Raw genomic sequence first — 20,192 nt, 5'->3', positions numbered from 1 at the left:
ACTCAAAAATTCTTCCCTCTACTTTGCGACTACTTCTACTATAATATCTAAACTTTTGTGACTTCTTGTTCTTCCTGCAAGGTTAGTAACTCATTCCATGGTTCAAATCCAAAATCACAGCTGTTTCCAGCTGCCTGCCAGGGTCTCAAATGCTTCTGGCCTGGGCCCGGAACATCCAAAAATGTCTGAGGGACATTTTGAGTTCTGACACAGAGGCATGTGCTGAACACTCTCCTCTGTGCCTCTCTGAGTGTCAGCTGTCAAGCAGCACGCCAGGCAGAAATCTGGAGTATTTAGGATATCTGTGAGCATGATCTTCACTTAGAACTGGCAAAAACAATTAGTCCCTGAGGAATCTGCTCACATGTATCTAAAAGGCAGGATCTGGGGCTCTTACAAAGCTATCCTGCCAAAAATCACATTACCTAAGGGCACCAGAGAATTCTTTTGCCGTCTCTGTCACTGCAGATTTCAAGCCCTATTATATGTGCCCTCCTTTGTTTCAATGATGGATGCACTTGAATAAAAAACAAAGACAAATGTGAGAAATACATTTTATAATTGGATTAGCAGTTAACGAATTCAGTTACTTAAATTATCAAATCTGTGTGATATTTCTAGCATTCATTATATGTAGAAAAACTGTGTGTGAATCTGCAATAATGTCACCCTGCAAAATGATTCCTATCAGCTGAAACATGGAAGAAGGTACCTATTTCTGCAAGAGAAATACAACTAAGATAAATGAATTTATTCCATTTCCTCCTGTTTTAATCACTTTTAGTGTTTAACAGGTACAAACAGAAGACGTCTTTAAATCATTACAGCTCTTCAAGATGTCTTGTGGCAATGCTGGTTTAGATTTACTCAAGAAAAAAATAGCCTCCAATGATATTCCATTAGTTTAAGATACTTTCACCACACATGAGAATGATAAATGTTTGGGGTTAACAGAGTATAATTAGAACAGAAAATGTAACTTTTATTTTTTTTCCCTGTAGACAAAATAATAGACCATAGAAAATTAACATGTCTCCTGCTTTGTTACTATGTGGTATGTTTGTTAAGGGAAACTGAAAGAACATGGACTTTTACTGTCCTTAACACGATTTCAGCATTTTAGCAATTAGACAGTAATTTTCTGGGTCAGTGTTCTGGTAGAAATCCAGAAAAAATTATACAGTAAAGCCTCTTATAAACAGAAAGCAGTAATTGAAGTAATTACAATTCTTTAAACTGATGATGGCAAGCCTTTCTGGTTGTATTATACATCCTGAGGATATAATCCTGGGCTAATATCACATTTTCATTTAATCTACAAGAAATTACCAGTTTCTAGTACCCTTCAGAGCCCCTTCAGCAGTTATTTAGACTGAGAAAGGTTGGAATAGAATCAAATGTATTCTGAGGATCATGTCATCTAATGATTCATTTGTAAAGGTGGAGACAAATCCAGAAGTAATTTTTTGAGTGGGGATAGTTTGTTTAAATATAGATTCCTGTCTGTGGATGGCTTAAATTAGCAATCCTCAGTGTGTCCAAAGTCTATATCAATAAAGTCAAAGGAGTATAGAGTGTGACTCATCATATTTCAAGAGGTGCCTTGATGGATCACATTTTGGAGTGCTTATTTTTCTCTGCTGATTACAGAGAGAACCTACTGTGACAATTACTCTATAACTATGGGTGAATGTCACTCCATCTTAATTCTTCTATATTACATATAGGTAGTCTTAATTCTACTATATTATGTACTCATTATTTAGAGATTTCTAGACAAGAAACATTTTGATAAAAGAGCATATCCTTTCCACAGTAAATGAATAGAGAGGTCAATTAGAATTTGAGCTATATATTAGTGCATAAATAATCACCACAACAGTTAAATACATAATTTGTATGAGGAAGAAACCTCACTGTACCCACCTTTTTGTAAAAATTAGGCTGTGGTGGCCTCCTTTGGTGATGGTGACAAATGGACCATCTCCAGTGAATAATACAGCTGATGACATATTTGCATCCCTGGGACAAAAAGACACATGCACATTTTTAGATATATACCCTATTCCACCAGTGGAGCAATATTTAGAAATGATTATGCTGATAGAAAAAACACCAGCTTTTAAATTTTTTTTCTTCTCCTCAAATAATGACCCTTTAGCAGGGGATTTTTGGGGCTTGAAACTTTTCAGATTAAAATGTGAGTGTCTTCCAGTCTTACATCTTATTCTAAGATTTCTAATGCTACATTAATATTGAAAGGAATATCAGTTAATTCTTTTGACAGAAGCAAATATTTAGTTTGGCTTTTTGTGTGCCACAATGAAGGGTTTGAAATACCAATTCTTAAATGTATGGAGCAAGAACTTAGTATGCCAAACAGGGCAGTAATAGCTGAGCCTTGGAGTATCAGAGTCTTGCTTTTTGGAGGGATGCAGTACAACTAGCAATTGCTGGCTAGGAAAGAAATTAAATTATATTTTGTACAATGAAGAATCTAATGGAGTAAATAAAAAAGTTAATTTTCACCTCATAGATCTGTTGAAATCAGAGCGGCTGTGGAATAAGTCAATAGTGTTATGTTTGCTATTGATCAAGAGTGGGATGTATTCATAGAGTTACAGAATCACAGAACAGTTTGGGTTGGATGGTACCTTTAAAGGTCATATAGTCAATTTAAAGGAATCAATTAGTCTATTCTTTGACTAACTTTGGTGTTTTTCTTGTAACAACGACTTTCTGAACTAAGAATTCTGTGTACTATTAGTGATACAAATTGTTTTGACATTTAGAAGCCATATCCAGATTTACTTTATAGTCCATTCTGCTTCATACACTTTGTGATATGTCATATGACCAGTTTGAAACATATATCTTTGAAACATATGTGCTTTCCCTTGAGGAAGCATGGGGAAAAAAAGATAGCTGTGGTTAGACTGCATAATTTTTGGGGGAATGACAGCCTCACATCTGGCCCTTTAACCTTACACATCTCAGGAGCAAGAAGAGAACCATTTGTTTAATACAGGGAGCACCTGCACTGTGTCTTCTCTTCAAATGCACTAAACCTCACTCTCCTGGGAAGGATGAAGTCTGGAATCTGCCTGCAAATCTGCTGTGTATGAAGTAAAGAGGTGTTCAACAACCCTGCTGTGCCACCAGGAGAGTTGTATGATCCACCCGCTGGAAAAGTCACTACTGCTGCATTTCTCAGCCTGGAGTGCCTTTTAGACACTCTGAAAAAGCAGTAAAGTTCCAAGCCAGGTAGTCAGACTCAAATTCTATGATGAAGAACTTTGCTGAGACCAGCAAAGTATGCCCAGGAATGAATTTCCTTCTGAAGAATGTTGCAAGTTCATGAAGAAAATGGAATGAAGGGTTTCAGAGTAAAGCCTAAACTCTCACTCTTGTTGGACTTTTAGGTGTGACAAAATTGACAGGTCTACCATTACTCCTGGGTACAATTCATCAAAGAGCCAGCTGGCTCTGGTCCCAGGGAAAAAGGACTGTTTTGCATCTGCCCAATGCAATGGGGGAAAGCTCAGTGTGTGATTTTCTTGGTTCCAGGAAATAAGATGGTGACAAGCAGATTTTAGCATTGCTGTCAGATGCACACAGCTACAAGTGCAAGCTTGTAGCTTGCAAAGGATTATTTTCAGGTTTCTCTAGAGCATCAATTTGTTCATCGTGCAGCCCAGACTCATTAAGAAGATTTGTAAATTATTTGCCTGAGGTGTATTTTGCAGATGCACAATAAGCATGTCTCCAGACTGGCTTCTTTGGTACAAATTACAAATGCAAGAGTCACATATTTGAAAAATGGAGGCAAAATCTCACATGTAAGATTTACTAGAACCTGTGAGGAACATTGCACTTTGTAGCCTAGGTACATAAATAATCAGGATATGATATAGGACTCCTATCAGCTCAGTCCTTTTCATAAATGAAACAGAAAGTGAGACTAGCAAATGTATAAACAATTAATCGTAAAGCTAAATTGTCCTAGATGAACTTTAGCCTGTCTTTCTAATAAAACATGATTCTAGGTTGTAATTCAGTGTAGGAGCATGAGCTCCTACTCAGGACCTGCTATTGCAAACATCCATTTAGTAACAAATATGGTGATGTTTATAAAGAAATATGCTGCTACAGGGGGATTCAAGGAAGGCTCACAGGAATTACACATATATATATACACCCATTCATATATCAATACATACATAAATATAGACACACCCATATGAGAATTTTGTCCTGTGCTGTAACTGCAGTAGCACCCAGGTTAAAAAAAGTGATGCAAGTTAGGTTTAAAAAATATTTTCCCTTGATAATGAGAGAGAAATTGAATAAATATGAAATAACTAGGAAGATTATTAGGAACTCTTTTAGCAAGTGCACCTGAGTACACTTTTTTTTTCAGTTTGTAGAGATAACCTGAAAGATATTGCCACAGAATGTTATGGGGACAAAAGCATTAAGTAAGAGTTAAAAGTTAGAATACCATGGAAGGTAAAGTTTGTTTTAGTCTATCAAATGTGTCAATTAAATGAGTGGACCACAAAATTACTTCTGTCGAGAAGGGAAAAGAGGCAGGGCAGGGGCAGAAAGAATCAGAGGAAGAAGACCACTGGCCATGCTAAGGAACAAGGTATTTGACCAGAAGCACACTTAAACATAATTTGTATGTTCTTACATGCATGTGTACATAAATTAGTTGGGATTTCTGCATGTACTACCTGATTTTTATGTAAAATCAGTACTTACCCAATGGAAGAAAGTAAAAACCCAACAAACCAGCAGACATTCATCCAATTCAAAGCATTTCTGAAATAACACTTGGATATTTTTCTAAGTCATTCTAACTCTGTTATTACTACAATTAATCTATCAGAATGGGATTTGTAGGCATCATTCTTTGGCCAGTGACCAAAATAATGAATTGAAAGCTCAGAATTTAGTTTGATTATTATTTTGGTGAGGGATATTCCCTAAAAACCTTAGCATTGCAGGAAAACTAATTATTATTCAGTGGATGGAAGTGGAGTAGCACATAAGTAAGGCCAAAATTTAGGCCATAAATTTTACCATAGATTGAAAAATGCAACACTCTGCACTCAACAATCCCCATGATTCCCCTGAAAATTCTTCTGACCAGGGACTAAAGCCAAATCTATTTTTCTGCCACATACTTCCCTACTTCATTCCTGCTCTAAGTCTACCTTGAAATTCCATTCTACCTAGCAGAATTCTAGAATTCCATTCTATTCTAGCAGAATATCCATGTGGTTATCTCTACTAGGAATGAAGTGCAGCACTACAAAGGCAGAGGAGACAAGGCTGCTCTTGGCTCCAACTTTATTCTTGAGCCATCCTTATGAAAGTGAAGATGTAAATGATGATAAAAAGTGATAAAAGGATGATGCATCCACAACACTTTCCCAGTGTTCTCCAATATGTATCCTCATGCCCAGCCTGCCATGTTCAGAGTCATCAATCCTGTACTGAATGTCATCAAGACAGGGTTTGCCACATTCTCAAATTTGTTGGCACACCAAGCTCTCCACTTGACAGAGACAGATACATTTGCCATGTTTTTGGAGAGTACACCAGTAAAATGAGGAGGAAAATGCCAAAATGCACTCAACAAATCTGCAAACAAGTTACAAAGAACAATGAATATTTATCACTCACCCCAGCCCCAGCAGCTGGCAAACACTGTCTGCAATCTCTCCACTCCAATCATCTGCACATGCCAGGTGCCACATCTTCCCAACCCTGGCCTGTACCAGCCCTTCAGTGATCAGAGAGCCATTGAGTAATCTCACTGGAGAGCAAAACAGGCAGAAGCATTTTAGATTGGTGACAAACCACTCCCCCACCCCAAGAAAACAGAAATATAATATAAAGAGATTTATTATTGCCAATGAAGAACACAAAAAAAAAGGTAAAAATGCATTATGGAGGTAATAAACTCAGCATCTCCAGGATGTTGTGTTCCCACAGGAAGGAAATGCTATTGTTATTTCCTATATTTCTGCCACAAGAGAGTTTCATACCTTGTATTTTGCATATGTCTTGGAAATAGACAATAAACAGTACATTTTCCATTAACTCTAAACAATGCACATTTTTTTCTTAGCATAATATAATTTCCAAATAATTAGTGAAGCTTTAGTTCCATGATGGTCAGTAATACTGACTGGAAACAAAATTAAAATACGTCTTAATGAAAAAAAAATAGATTTCCACTTCCAATTGTCACTGTTTTTGTTGCAATTATGGTTAAAACATTCATACTTATAATTAAAGCTCACTGAAAAATAGTCCTTCTATAAAAACTTTTCCCAAAATAAAATATTGAGAACAAGAATTCAGAAACTCATTAACTTACTGGTAAAAAGTCTTATTGGTGTACTGACTAAGGAAGTTAGACTGTACGGCCAACAGAATCTCGTGTATATAAAATAAGAATTTTATTATATAATCTTAAATTTATATATAATAATGTAAACAGAGTATCATATATGTCTTAGCAGCTACAGCTGCATTTTAGGCAGATTACAGGTATTGCCACTGTGAAGTAGATAAAAGCATGCAATGCACTGATATTGTTTTCTAAAATATTTTTTTTAAAAAATCTTACCTGTGAAAAAAAGCTTTTTCCACCAAAATGCTTACACATAGAGTACCCACCATAGTAAATAAAACATTTAGATTTTTAGAAATGCCTCTCTGACACCTGGAGTGCATGAATGATAGAGGTGATTTATACTGGTAATTAATTTTAGATTAAATAACATTAAATTAAATTAAATTTTTGAGCTTCTTAAGCATCTTGGAATTGTATGCATTACAAGATTTCTCCAAATTACTTTTGACACCCGTCCTCTTGAGAGAACTTGAATTATAAGTCCTTTTCCTTTCTCCTCATCAGATCCATGTTCTTCTCCAAATATATTATTGGTAAGGAATAATAAAGTCATTGAGGATCCAACAACTGCTTAATGCAGATATCATATATTTTAGAATTTTGGCATTTCCTTGCAGTCCCTGGAAGTTTCAGAAGTTGGAGGATTTGAAAAGACAGTTTGTCTAGTTCAAACTGCCACTTCTGAGAAGTCATTGAAATTTGTTTCAGGAAAATGAGCAAGGCTTTTGGATACTGGAAAGACTCAATGTGAGAGTTTCTAATTGAATTTTCATTTGTTTTAAGATGTAGATCGATTTAGCCAAAGTTTGGATTAAATGGATTTTTTGAAACAAATCTCCCAGGCTTTTCATGTGAGATAATTTGTTATGAAGTAATGGACAATCAGTAGCAAAATAAATCTTTGGGAAAATGTACATCATGTTAATGTAGGTGATGGTTTACTTGTTCAGCTCTTCTTCATCAATGACTGGAAAATTAAATTCAAATTTTCTTTGCTTACGAAGAAACTGGAGTGAATTTTATACTATACGTTTTAAAGGAAGAATATATTTGCCACAAAATAGCCAATGGCACTGATTTGAGGAGTGAATCTGTGCTTCAGACATCTATCTATCTATCTATCTATCTATCTATCTATCTATCTATCTATCATCTATCTATCTATCTATCTATCTATCTATCTATCTATCTATCTATATATCTATCTATCTATCCATCATCTGTCTGTATTTACATATGCCATGCATATTTTTATATATATGCATGTAAAAAATGTTGAAGTCAGCAATTGACTGTCAGCACACATCAAAAAACATATCTGATCCCTACTAGACCTTTTCAAAACAAAGAAATTTTGCTAAGCTCAAAGAACACTTTTAAATCTTCCTTTAGTTCTCTAAAGTAGATTGTCAGAAAGAGCAGTTTAACTTCTGTGCTAGGCCAAACATGATTTTAGCATTAGTCCTATATTTAAACTATTGTTTTAGGGAATTTTATTTCCCTGCTGTGTAAAATGAATTTGTATACTGTAACATGCATTTTGGAAAGAGCCACTTTACCAGAAAAGTGAGGAATAGCAGTGAACAATGGATGCTGCTTTCATTGCTGATGAATGCCACCCATTCACCCCATGGAGTCCAGGAGGGCTGGAAGTGTTACAGTTTGGCTTCACACTCACAAAACTATTTGGGAATTTTCACCAAAAACACGTTTATTCTCTATTCTGCACTGCAGAATTTTTACTGCTGTGAAACTCTAATTAATTACAGCAAAGTCCAGTATAATTTGGAAATAAAAAATAAATACAGAAGAAAAGCATATGTTGAGTTTTCATTTAATTTTGAGGCCATTATAAACAACTACAGTTTTCAGCACAGACAAGTTTCCTACCTTTTCCAGAGTTCTTCACCATATTCCACACACTTATCAGAAAAGTGACTTTTCCTGGCCCTGACAAAATCAGTGGGGTAGTGCTGTGCAAATTGGCATGGCCTGTGTGCATCTGCAGTGGTCTACATTAGCTGAGGTTCTGGGGCTGTTTTTCTAGGCAATTCCTGCCAAATATGCATGACTTGGGTTTGATACTAGGAATAATTTCTTCACCAAAAGGGCTGTTAAGCATGTCAACCTGCAAAGCATCCCTGGAAGGGTTTAAAACACATGTAGATGTAGCAGTGAGTGACATGGTTTATCAGTGAACTTTGCAGTGATGGATTAATGGTTAGAATCAATGATCTTAATAGTCTTTCCCAACCTAAATTATTCTATGATATCTTTGTATGAAGGAAGCCTTACTGCATTTTGCTTCGTCAGAGCCATCTTCACACTGAGGTATGTTGTCACACAGGTTGTGCAATGGGATACATTTCCCACTACCACACTGATGCTCATCAACTGTACAAGCCCCTAAAGGGAAACAAGAGAGGAGAATTCATTTGTAGTTGTGAGGAAGGCTGATGTTCACAGGATGTCTTACAGTTAATCTGAAGAAAACTGTGTTGATAGCATGAAGAGCCTTTGATTTCCTTTTCTTTCCATTTCCATTCATCTCTCTTTCAAAATAAATATAATTTTGAGAGAAATAGCAGACAATTAAGAATAAAAACAGAGTAAATTTTATAAATGTAGATCAAAAGTGAAGATTTTAAAAAAAATTTAAAAAGTAAGATTATTACTACTGTGAATTCATAAAAAATCTGCCACTGGCTAAACAAACTGGGAGAAACTTGCCATTTCTGAGAGTTAAAGTAAGAAAAAGAGCTTAGATCCTTGTTGACTTTCTGTTCAGGTAACTGCATGGTACTTCACACATCTCTCAATACATACTGCTTTTTCTTTTTCTGTTTTTCTCCTGTCAGACTTCCACAAAAGTAATGCAAAGCCTCTAATTAATTCAGTCAAGATTTGGCCTCGAGTTAGTATAATTATTTGTGTATCACAGAGTTGCACATGATCTAGACATTGCTCCAATGACACTAAGAAACAAACCCATCACTTTTAATTCCAGGAAATATAAAGTACAGATGATTGACCAGCCTTTTCCTCTTTAACATTTGCATTTCTACTGAGCAAGTGCTGAGAGTCACTTTGCACTCTCTCCATTTTCTGAAATACATTTGACCAGTGGTTTAATTTCTTAAATACAAAGGTGAGATGCTTACTTAGATGGTAGCCAGTAGTAAAGTTTGCAAGAAATCCCTTCCTTGTTGCAGACTTGTCTGTCTGGAGGATCACTGTCATCTGGTTTGTTGTGGAGAACACATCTGGCAGTGGGCCTCTCTCTGTGTAGACAGCTATTCACCAGGAAAACATGAGTACATTCAGCCTATTTTGGTCATATGTGTTTCAAAATGCTCTGGGTTCAAAAGCAAATAGTGCCACCACAAAAGCTAACTGCACTCAGACTGCCATGGTCACACTCCAACACCAGATTTGACTAATCAGCATAGAGCAGTAAGGTTCAGCTAAGAGATTATCTATCTGTTTGTCCACACACATAAACAGTCTGATTCGCTGAGAAGTTAATTTCAGATGGATTGCACCGAGAGCTGGGTGTGTGTGCAAATGTTTTGGAAACCTGATATCACATAAAGTATGATTTCTCAATTTTTCCTCTGAATTTCCTCTGAAATAAGGCCCCAAAAAATGCAAATGAAATGAGAGGAATTTAATTTCCATGATATTATATCCATCAGTTTGCTCCAGCTGTCTGATTACATTCATTTTAGTACCCACTGCTGCTACTTGCCCAAAAGTAAGGAATCTGGTCCTCTGCCATCTCTGATTTCAACCACATCATGAATACTTTCCAGATCAAAAAACTGAAAATGAAGTTGGATGTTTTTTCCATTTTCAGCATTTAAGTACCACACACCTGGAAAATATTAACACACGCACATAAAAATCACCTTTTCAGTGATATATTTGCTGTGCCATTTTTCTGTTGAAGGGCTGTGGGGAGAAAAAAAAAATCTCCTAAACTGTTAATAATCACCAAAGAAATTAAGAAGTTTAAATCTTGTATTTAAAAGCTGTCAAGATCCAAAATTCTATAGTTTATCATTCTTAAAATATTTTAAAACTAAGTTTAGATTTCTACAACATATACACATTTGTTTTTAATCATTCATGTCAGCTTTGAGTTTCCCCAAGGTAGTAAATTTCATTTTTTAATGACAGTGACAATGTGACAAATAGTCTTGTCACTTAAGTCTCATTTGATAGTAAGATAATTTTTATAATCAGTCACATAAGCCTGTCTTTGAAGTTAAAGTACCTCTTTGCTTTTGCTTAGCCTATACTTTATCATATTAAAAATAGGTGTGGATACTATAGAAATCTTGTAAAGAAAGTAAAAAAAAAAATATTTTTTTAAGGAGTGAAAAGTATTTTCTCACTAACAGAAATCTCATTTGGGAACTTGTGGAATGAATCCTGGAAATGTGAGCCATACCTCAAGCAGAACAGAAACACAAAATGACAATTTTTATGATTACCATCCCAGCACAATTCTCCAGGATTGAAAGAATAAATAATTAAAATTTCATTAAGAAGCAATGACAAAGCTCTCTTTCTTGCTTTATTCATCAAGACATAGTGAACCACCTTGAAGCCTTCACTTTTGCCAGCTCTCATTTAGTCTAAATCAAGTAATGTCAGTAGAATAACTATGTCTTCTGACTAGTATGTTAAGAAACATTCAATAAAGAGAGGATTCTTTACAAAATGCATGCACATATTCTTTGCCTCTAGAAAATGTGAGCTATTTAACAGCAGAAGTGATGATATTAACCCGGCAGATGTACCAGGTTATGGTAAAATGGGGACTTTCATCACCTTATGTGCTGCTGGATTGATATAAAGATATTTGACATAGTAGGCAGGATGGAATTGGCCTGTCTGGACCCCTTCCATTGGATAATGTTTGTCTTCATCCCTTTTTAATCAGCTGGCACGTTTCCTTAGCTTTAATTCAGTACCATATAGAATGCAGTTAAAAGATCCCACTGTATATACCTCAGATCTTTTCTGTTTGTTTGTTTGACAGCATCTGAGTTGGAAAAGCAGATTTAGTATCTGTACTTTTATATGTTTAAGCTTCTCCTGAGGGTTTGGAAAAGAATGACTTACAAAAAGCTAAATTAGGGTAATTGTTTGGAAAGTTTGCAGAGCTGAATGTACTGTTTGGCTCCCAGAGTTCAACCGGCCCTCCACAGTCAGCTGAAAAAGAAAACATTTCAAAAACATAATTAACATTTTGTCTTAATATTTTAATCTGTGGTAACAACAATAATTTCTAAAAGTAATTTTCATGATTATTGGTCTGCACACTCTAACCATGACAGAAATATGAAGACAAGAATATGATACAGTCATATGTCTCAAACCATTATTTTTGTTTACTTCAGGACCCCAAAACATTTTACAGCTTCTTAGTGGTTAAACCAGTAATTTTCTTTTTCCTTGGAATAACTGTTCTAGTAGGAAAGACCTTTGTCATAAAGATGTATATGTACTTACAGGTAAAAAATAATACAATTTCTGTAAAAACAAACATTGTATATATGTGTACACACGCATATACATGTACTCACAACAGGGACACAGCTAACTGTACTTTATATATTCAATATTGATTCAATTATAATTTTGATGGTGGTTGACATCCCAAATATGTCAGCTTCATGTTCAAAAACTTTACTTGATATTGAGAAATATTATTTATTTTCATTTTAGCCATCAGAATGACTCAATGAACCATGAGAATGAACTTTGGTGTTTTCCCAGTTTTGTTGCTCACAGTTACTTTAATCAAAAATGAACAGTACTTCTTCACTTGCTTCAGGAAATCATAGTTAAGGCAAAACAGCTTTACCTTCTTTGGTTTTTCTGTGTTTTTTTTTTTTTTTTTAATGTTTTATTCCTTGAATTAAAATTGTGTTGCTTTTTTTTTTTTTAAACTCTCAGACTTTGGCTAAGCTTCAACTCTCTCCTCCCCACCCCTTTATGGCTCAAATTTGCATGCCATGATGTCTGATATCATCTCACATTCTGAGGAGCCCTTTGGTTGGGGACTGCAAAATCTACAAGTCCTGCCAAGTCTGACCACTGAATCCCACAGGAAGAAAGCTCAAAAAAAAAAAACAAAAACCCAAAAAAAACCCAACAAAAAACCACCAAAATCAAACAAAAAAAACCCAAAACCAAGAAAAACTTGAACTTCCTCACAACAGCCATTTTCTAGAACTTTCTGTTTCACCAAATCACTCCTGTCATAAAAGCTGAATGTTCAGAAAGAAAAAGGAAGTGTTAACAATCTCATTCTGATTAATAAGTATATTATATTTCAGCTATATGGTACAGAAGGAAGATTATTTTCTATAATTACCATGGACAACAGACAAAGACTACACTGGGGGATTTTTATTGGATTATTACAGCATGTGAAATCTGATCTGGTCTTGACTACATGTAAGGCGCATTAATAGTGATCTTTGTCTAGCATGGCAAAATGAGAGAAGAAATTGAATTTACTCATGTCCTGAAACAATGTTTTAAAAATTTTCAGTGGTCTTTGAACATAAATTCATATGGAGTTATTCATAGAGCTGTTACTCATTAGAAAACCAAGCAATAATCATTACCAACAATCTTGGTCGAGCACAGCAGATGCCTTTCTCAATATTTTAGAATTATATACGACCTGTATCTCTGTGCTTTGGTCAAAACTTCAGTTTATATCAATATAAGTGTGGAATGTGCATTGTCTTTTCCACACCGTTGTTTGTGTTAAAAGATAGATTATAAATTACCAGGAAGATGAAAGTGATCTTTGGTTTAGATGAAAGCATAAGGTGACAGACTTGTGCAAAAGACAAAAGGAAATCCGGCTTTCCCATGCCACCATCAAAAATGTCCTTTTTTACATTTCAAGAAGCTTTTGTGGCAGTGTGAATGATGCCAGTGACTTGTACTGAAGCACTAATTCTGGTAAAAGAAATTGACTCAGCTCAAACTCTTTTATGTCTTGTTTATGGACATGACATTTGTAGTGAAATCATTAGTGTTAGTAAGCTTGTACACATTCATCAAAGTAATTCATACTTCTTTGAAGATGATTGATAACAATCAGTTTTTTTTTAAATCAGGTTACAGATAGCACTTAGTAGCATGTACCAATAAAATTATGAAAACAAATTATTTTTCCCAGCAACAGCTTAGACTGTCCTTTCGTATCATGGATCTCTTTAATCTCTTTCATAAGGAGTTCTAAGCCATATTACCACATCCCTTTTTTGAATGGAAAAATTTTCTGACCATGCATTGGGCAGAGATCTATAGTTTGATATTCTTTTGGTGTTTCTCAGGTGCACTCAGCTCCTGTTTACCACAATAAATTGTTGTACCATTAATCACTAGCCTGGTGCTAACTTGTGAGCTGTGTTTACCCACAGCACCTGAAGGTTAGCTGGAGGGGGCAGACATCAGCATCTCTCCGCAAAATTACTTTAATAAAAACTGCTAGTGAATTCCAAAACTCATTTTGAGGAACTATGACTGAAATTACTACAGTTATTAAAATTTCATTTTGCTGACATACATGCCTTGTTGAACTTTACCTCCCTGTGTCTCATGATGGAGCTCTAAAACTGCATTTTACTCTTATATTTAGAAGGTTTTTGCTTACCTGTCCTGATGCAGTAGATTTGGAGGTGACGGATTTGAAAGAATAATAATAGTATACAGTGTTTCAACATCAATACAATGTGAGCAGTCTTACTATTATTTTACTTTTAGACCATTTAGACTATTTTTAAAATTTTTCATGTTCTCAAGAGGGAAACCAGCTGTGCTTTGAAAGGCAGAATAAATCTAATAAGAGGCAGTCCTGAAACATGCTCAGTGTTTGATTTAATGATCTGAAGGTATGTCTGAATAGGCCTTTTGAAGATTTTTCTTTCCAAAATTTAATCCACTTGCAGAATAGTTCACAAAGCAAGCCCTATCAGATATTTTAATGATTTTTCCATGAGCTCTCTTTATATATGTATTGGTTTTTGTTTTGAATGTGCTTGGACTTAACATCATATATAATGTTTGTTCTCTCTTTTATATAAGTTATCCAGATTTATAAGGATAGTGACAGGTATTTTCTCTGACTTTTTTTCCTATGACATTTTCCTGTTTGGCTCTGTGAAACTGGAATGCTTTGAGGAAGCTTAAACCTCTTGCTTTCCCCAAAATACTCTGCAGATAGAAGGGTCTGAACCAAGCTGGACAGTCTGTCTTGAAAGGCATGGAACTTGATCTTAGTGTTATCCTGGAGATGAATTTAATAATGCTGACCAGAGTTTTTTATAAAACCGAGGTTGAAAATTCTGACCCACTCAAAACCAAAGACAGCAATAGGAAATCAAAAGTGATTTGGTGTTTACTTACTAGGAGCTAATGGGGTGGTGGCAGCAGTTGGCCTCACAGTTGGCTCTACATAGTTTTCTTCATTACACTTTCCTTTCGTCAGGCCAGTGTCATCCATGGCAATATCACTGGGACCACGCCTTTTAAAGGCATCAAAAATAACCTGAATTCAGGAAAAAAAAAAAGAGAATTTCATAATTTAATTAAGAATTTTCAACTTCCTATGCTGTACCATTCTGTCTTTTCTTGAATGCTCTTATTTACACTGTAATCTACACTGGTGCTACCCTCAAGGGAAGGCATTGGGGATGCGACAGAATTTCTTACAAAACAAAACAGCACTATTCAAACTGAGTGGATCATTCTAATAAATGTAATTTAAATGATGAACATGATTTAAAACTCTTCAATACCTTGTCTTTTTATGTATATTTTTAAAATGTAATTTAAAAAACAATTCTGCATTCCTCATCAGCCCAAACTTCTGAACTAATTACACAAAAAACTAAAATTAATCTCATTTGTTCTTAACTGCTCTTTAGTAGCCACATATTTAAAGTAATCCTTCAAACAAGGAATTAGTGCTGGTGAACTACACTTAGATTTAGCAATCTTCTAGAGATCATATATGGTTACATGTTTCCTGGAAATCTGATGCAGCCAGGTCACAGATGCATTTATTTCCTCAGTTGTTAAATGCATCTTTCTAGCAGTACTTGCCAGAAATAAATCAAAACTACTCCAACAGGACAAACCATCCCAAATGCCTATAAAAATAAATTGTTTTCAAGCGAGAGATGCTGAAAGAATTGTCTGGATTAAATCTCCTCCTTTTCTTTACAGGTAAGTCAAGTCAGTTGTAAATCATATGTTATCAAAACCACTTCCATCTGCAACACACTTCCAGTGGATTAATCTGTAAGTAATTAGTGAAAACACAGATTCACAACCTGAAGCAATTTAAACTTAAATCTTCTCATAGCTAAAAGCTTCATTCACATAACCATCACATAAAATCAAGATCATCACAGAACATCACCATCATATAAAATCAAGATTTTATATTCCACAGCAGATTTTGATAAGCTTTGAACACTCTTGTTTTGAGAGAAGCTCTCATGATAACATTCATTGTTCCTTGACAAGGATTATGTTTTCTGTCTTATGAAATATTAATACTTTAAATTCCAGAGTAGGGAAAAGGGGCTGTGAGAATTCAGCTGGGGATTCCAATCTTCTGCATGCTAATATTTATTTGATGGCAGGAATTTTTAAATTATACTAAGTATTATCTTTGGAACAGTGGAATTTTGTGTTCATTTTGCAAAAATCTCTGATATCAGTTTAGCTAAAGTAAATTAAAAAAAAAAATCCAACGGCTTAACAAACCTTAAAATCAGATGTTTCATTTAAAGTTACTTGTCCATAATTCCAGTTGTTTCCATAGTTTCCTTCTTTCTCGAAAATTATCTTTTCCTGACCATGCTCATCACTTATGCTAACTCTTAAACGGTAAACATTAATCCCAAACATGAAATACCTAAGGGGGAAAAACATTTTGGTATTATTAGAAAAAGTCAGATTTCATGAAAAACTCTTTTTATTTTATGTTTTATGAAATTAGCATTAATTTGAAGCAAGCATGAAAATAATATTAATTGTATCCTTAAATTACACCTGGAATTGTAGAGGCCTAGTTATGTTTCATGAAAATAAAACATTTCAGGGATTCGTAATATTATTTTTGTATAGAAATTAATATTGGATGAAGGGTGAAAAAGAAAATACATTGTAGCTAACTGCAAAAGTCAAAGCTATGGAGTTCAACTTCAGGCCTGGAGCTGAGACTGATTGTGGAAATTCAAACAGAACCAGGCTGGTGTTGCTGGCACACTGAGTGGGATTAATACTTTAAATGAAAGAAAGCCCTTTGGGTATATTCTTAAACAAAACACAAGTTTAGTAATTATGTAACAATACCAAAAGCTTAGACAATATGTATCTGAAGGGACCAAAGGCAAACTCAGAATTCTGACTCGCTCTTCTATGAATCCAGGTCCAATGGGTGTTGAAATATAAAATCCTGCAAGAAAATGATCACATTTTAGCCAGGACAGAAGAAATTTCTTTTTTAGTTTTTCACTTATTGAATTATAATTTTTATATTTAAAATAACATGAAACACACATAGTGTTGCATGATTTGGAAGATTCCAGACACGATTATCCCAAGATATATTAATTGTCAATGACATATTAAATTGAGCTTTTAAGCTTGGATACTCCTCAGAACTAGATAAGCACTGGGAAACTAGTTCTTTCTAAGTCAGTGGGAATCCTGCCTTATATTCTGTGAAGGCAGAAATTATCCTGCCTTTATGTTTGACATTTCTTGTGATTTTGCAGAAGAATTTCCCAACAATTTTATAATTCGTATTCATGTGACAATGGGAAATATGGATTGTGTGCTGAGAGGGTAACAGAATGACTATGTGAATATTTTATAGCAAGGTGAGGGATTATAAACAAACAAACTCCCTCTTTATTTGTGAAATTGTGTTTATAGCATTTTTTCTGAGATAATTTGTTGCAGCTGGGAATTTGGACTTCTTGTTGTCATATGAGGTCAGGCCATAGAAGCACTGGGATTTGTCATAAGAAATGTAAACTTAGGCAGCTTTAAAATAAAATTCTTTCTTTATTGAAATAATGGCTGTAATGTCATATTTTCTTCTATCTAGCTAATACATATATATGCAAATATTATAGTAATGGAATTTTCAAATTAATATAATTATAATTTTAATTATATTTATTAAATTATATGCACTTTATTCTGTTATTTATACTTCCAGATTATCTAGTTTTTTCATGTGGCAGGCTAAAATTCCTGAAAATTAATCTGAAATCTGAATCAGGCCTTTAATTTCCTCTGTTGGCTTAGAGAGCCTGCAGTAAAATAGACACGGTGTCTAACTTAAAGAAAAAAGTTCTTCATATAGTCAAAGGGACAGTTCTCTGTCTATGTTTAATCAATTCTCTGAGCATTCAGAATCAATTTTTAGTGTATTAAGGCCTCTATTTTCAGGAGCAGAAAAAAATCCAAATAAAAAAGTTTCACTGAATGTGATGGCTTGATAATAATGATGCAATTTATTCAAAATACAGGTCACAGAAATTTAAACATGCAACACAAGAGTAACATTACACACAGGGATATTATATATGTCAGCTTAGACTTGGCACAGGAAAACAGAGAGCACCTAAAATGGATTAATATTTTTGAGAGAGAGAAATCATCGTCAAGTGCTTTGTTAAACAAATTTTTCATTATTTCGTCGGATTTGCATTCTAGAAGCCAAGTGCGAAGGCAAAACAGTGTTCTGGAGATTGTTTAGAAAATGTGAATTTACTCAGAGTAATTTCTGTCTGATAAAAAGTGCAGAATAATATTTTTCTTTTCTGAGGAGTAACTTCTTTCAGAATAATTTGCAATTTTTCCACTTATTTGTCACTGAATAAATTTCATGTAAGTTTTGTATAGAATACCTATAGCCATTGCAAAATCCAATTGTATTTTATTTGGTTTTAGCTGGACTGAGAAATCAACTGAGAGAGTGATTGTTTGGCTTTATTGAAGCAGAAAAAAATTTAAGGGATCTAAAGCTGGTATAAGGATTCATAATACAGTCAAAATCCAATTCCTATCAGTATTATCTCTTTAAATAAATTCCACTTTTGATATGACCACACGTCCAATTAAATTCTTTAACTGTAACAGTTAAATATCTGTGTTTGTGTGTTTGGCACAGTTGGTGTGTTTGCTGTGCAGTAACTGGGGACACAGATGCTTCCTGTAAACTGCAGGTCAACTTTATTTGAATCAAAATTATTTTGTGACAACCATGAGGATGTCAGCTGTAGAGAAGGATGAAACAGAACTGATTTGCCTAATAATGCAAATATACCTTTTTTCCTTCAAGTTAAACATGCAGGTTTTTGACCTATAACATTTTATACCCAATAGAAATTATTTTCTCAGATAAGGCATTTTGATGTAATAAAATCATTGAAATTTTTAGTACCTCATACTTAAATAATTTTACTTTTTTAATTTTTTTTTTTTATTTTTTTATTTTTTTTAGTTTTGATATACTTCCACAAGATGGCAATCAGACAATCAGGACAGAACATTTTATCTGGTAGCCCTGACATTTTTATGGCAGGATAATACAACATCCTAGTAATACACTATGAAGAATAATGCAGTGATATAAGCGAAATCAAGTTTTTCCTTTAATCTTCAAGCCATTTTTTTGATCTTACCTGAAAAGTTGCCAAATGTATGATCAAATTCAGGACCACTCATGAAGGGGAAGGTAGGACCCTGAACTCTGTCCCAGTCTGAATCATCGTCTAAATCTTGTATCCAGAAACAAAAGCCATCTTCAAAAGTGCAATTGATTTTCTCATAATCTGTGAATAAGAACTTCTAGTAAATTATAGATCACAGAGATGGTAAGTTTTTTCTTAGAATTACGTGGGAAGAAGTGATGAATAATGTAAAATTTTAAATACATTTGTAAACCAGCCCACCGTGACTTAATTTCCTCTTTTTGCAACGCAACAAAATTACTCAAATAAGTGTGTTGTTTGTACTTGTTAATAAAACACTATTTTTGAAGGGTAGCCCAACATACTCTTGCACTCATTCGCCAACCTTCATTTCTGCTCCTTCTTTTCCTCTTTTCTTTGCCAAGGCCTGGATTGCTCCAGCAGAAAGGGCTCACCATTAGAGCAGAGTGCTGTGCTCCACGCCCCTGGGATGCCCCTTCCTTTCTTCTCATTTGCTCCTTTTTTCTCACATGGCTTTGCTGCAGCATCCTCATCACTTTTATTCTCATGGTATTTCAGTGTCTGCCCGTGGTGCCTTAATATGCAGTTTAGGCAGGGCTTCCACATGGCAGGAACTTGTTTTCTAAAGGGAAAACCTCTTCCCTCTGCACCTAGAGGGAACTGGCCCTTGAAACACGGATGAAAAATTAAATTTTACAATTCTAATAAAGATCTGTAGGGAATGGGTATGTTTATTTACAGAGCTGTGGATGCATGTCGGGACTCATTGCCTTTTAATGGACATGCGTCTCTCTGAGAACTCTTGATCCTTTTTTATTACTCTTACTAATTTCTATATGCATAGAATTTTACAATAGGTTAATGCATATTCATTTTGCTGATTCCACATTACACTTACAACTAGTTGCACTTGTTCTCAGTTTTTGTCAGAAAGTACAGAAAGAACTCCTGGGTCACTCTGCCCTGTCTGTTTCAAGGTCTGAAGAGTC

General features: G+C 34.7%; 1 protein-coding gene across 1 annotated transcript in view; it reads right to left on the bottom strand.

Moving 5' to 3' along the window:
• TMPRSS15 (transmembrane serine protease 15) overlaps nt 1-20,192 on the bottom strand; it is a 46,616-nt gene that overhangs the window by 8,437 nt on the left and 17,987 nt on the right. Inside the window, exons 6-15 of the mRNA XM_085573326.1 lie at nt 19,174-19,323; nt 16,829-16,931; nt 16,238-16,388; nt 14,870-15,011; nt 11,561-11,650; nt 10,179-10,304; nt 9,592-9,723; nt 8,726-8,836; nt 5,692-5,824; nt 1,923-2,022 (exon numbers count right to left, since the gene is read on the bottom strand). Of these exons, the coding sequence (XP_085429452.1) occupies nt 1,923-2,022; nt 5,692-5,824; nt 8,726-8,836; nt 9,592-9,723; nt 10,179-10,304; nt 11,561-11,650; nt 14,870-15,011; nt 16,238-16,388; nt 16,829-16,931; nt 19,174-19,323 (1,238 nt within the window). The remainder of the gene's footprint in view (nt 1-1,922; nt 2,023-5,691; nt 5,825-8,725; nt 8,837-9,591; nt 9,724-10,178; nt 10,305-11,560; nt 11,651-14,869; nt 15,012-16,237; nt 16,389-16,828; nt 16,932-19,173; nt 19,324-20,192) is intronic.

Source organism: Lonchura striata, chromosome 1 (assembly GCF_050655825.1).
Source record: "Lonchura striata isolate lonStrDom1 chromosome 1, ASM5065582v1, whole genome shotgun sequence".
Taxonomy (NCBI): Eukaryota; Metazoa; Chordata; class Aves; order Passeriformes; family Estrildidae; genus Lonchura; species Lonchura striata.
This window is presented reverse-complemented; position numbering and strand designations above follow the sequence as displayed.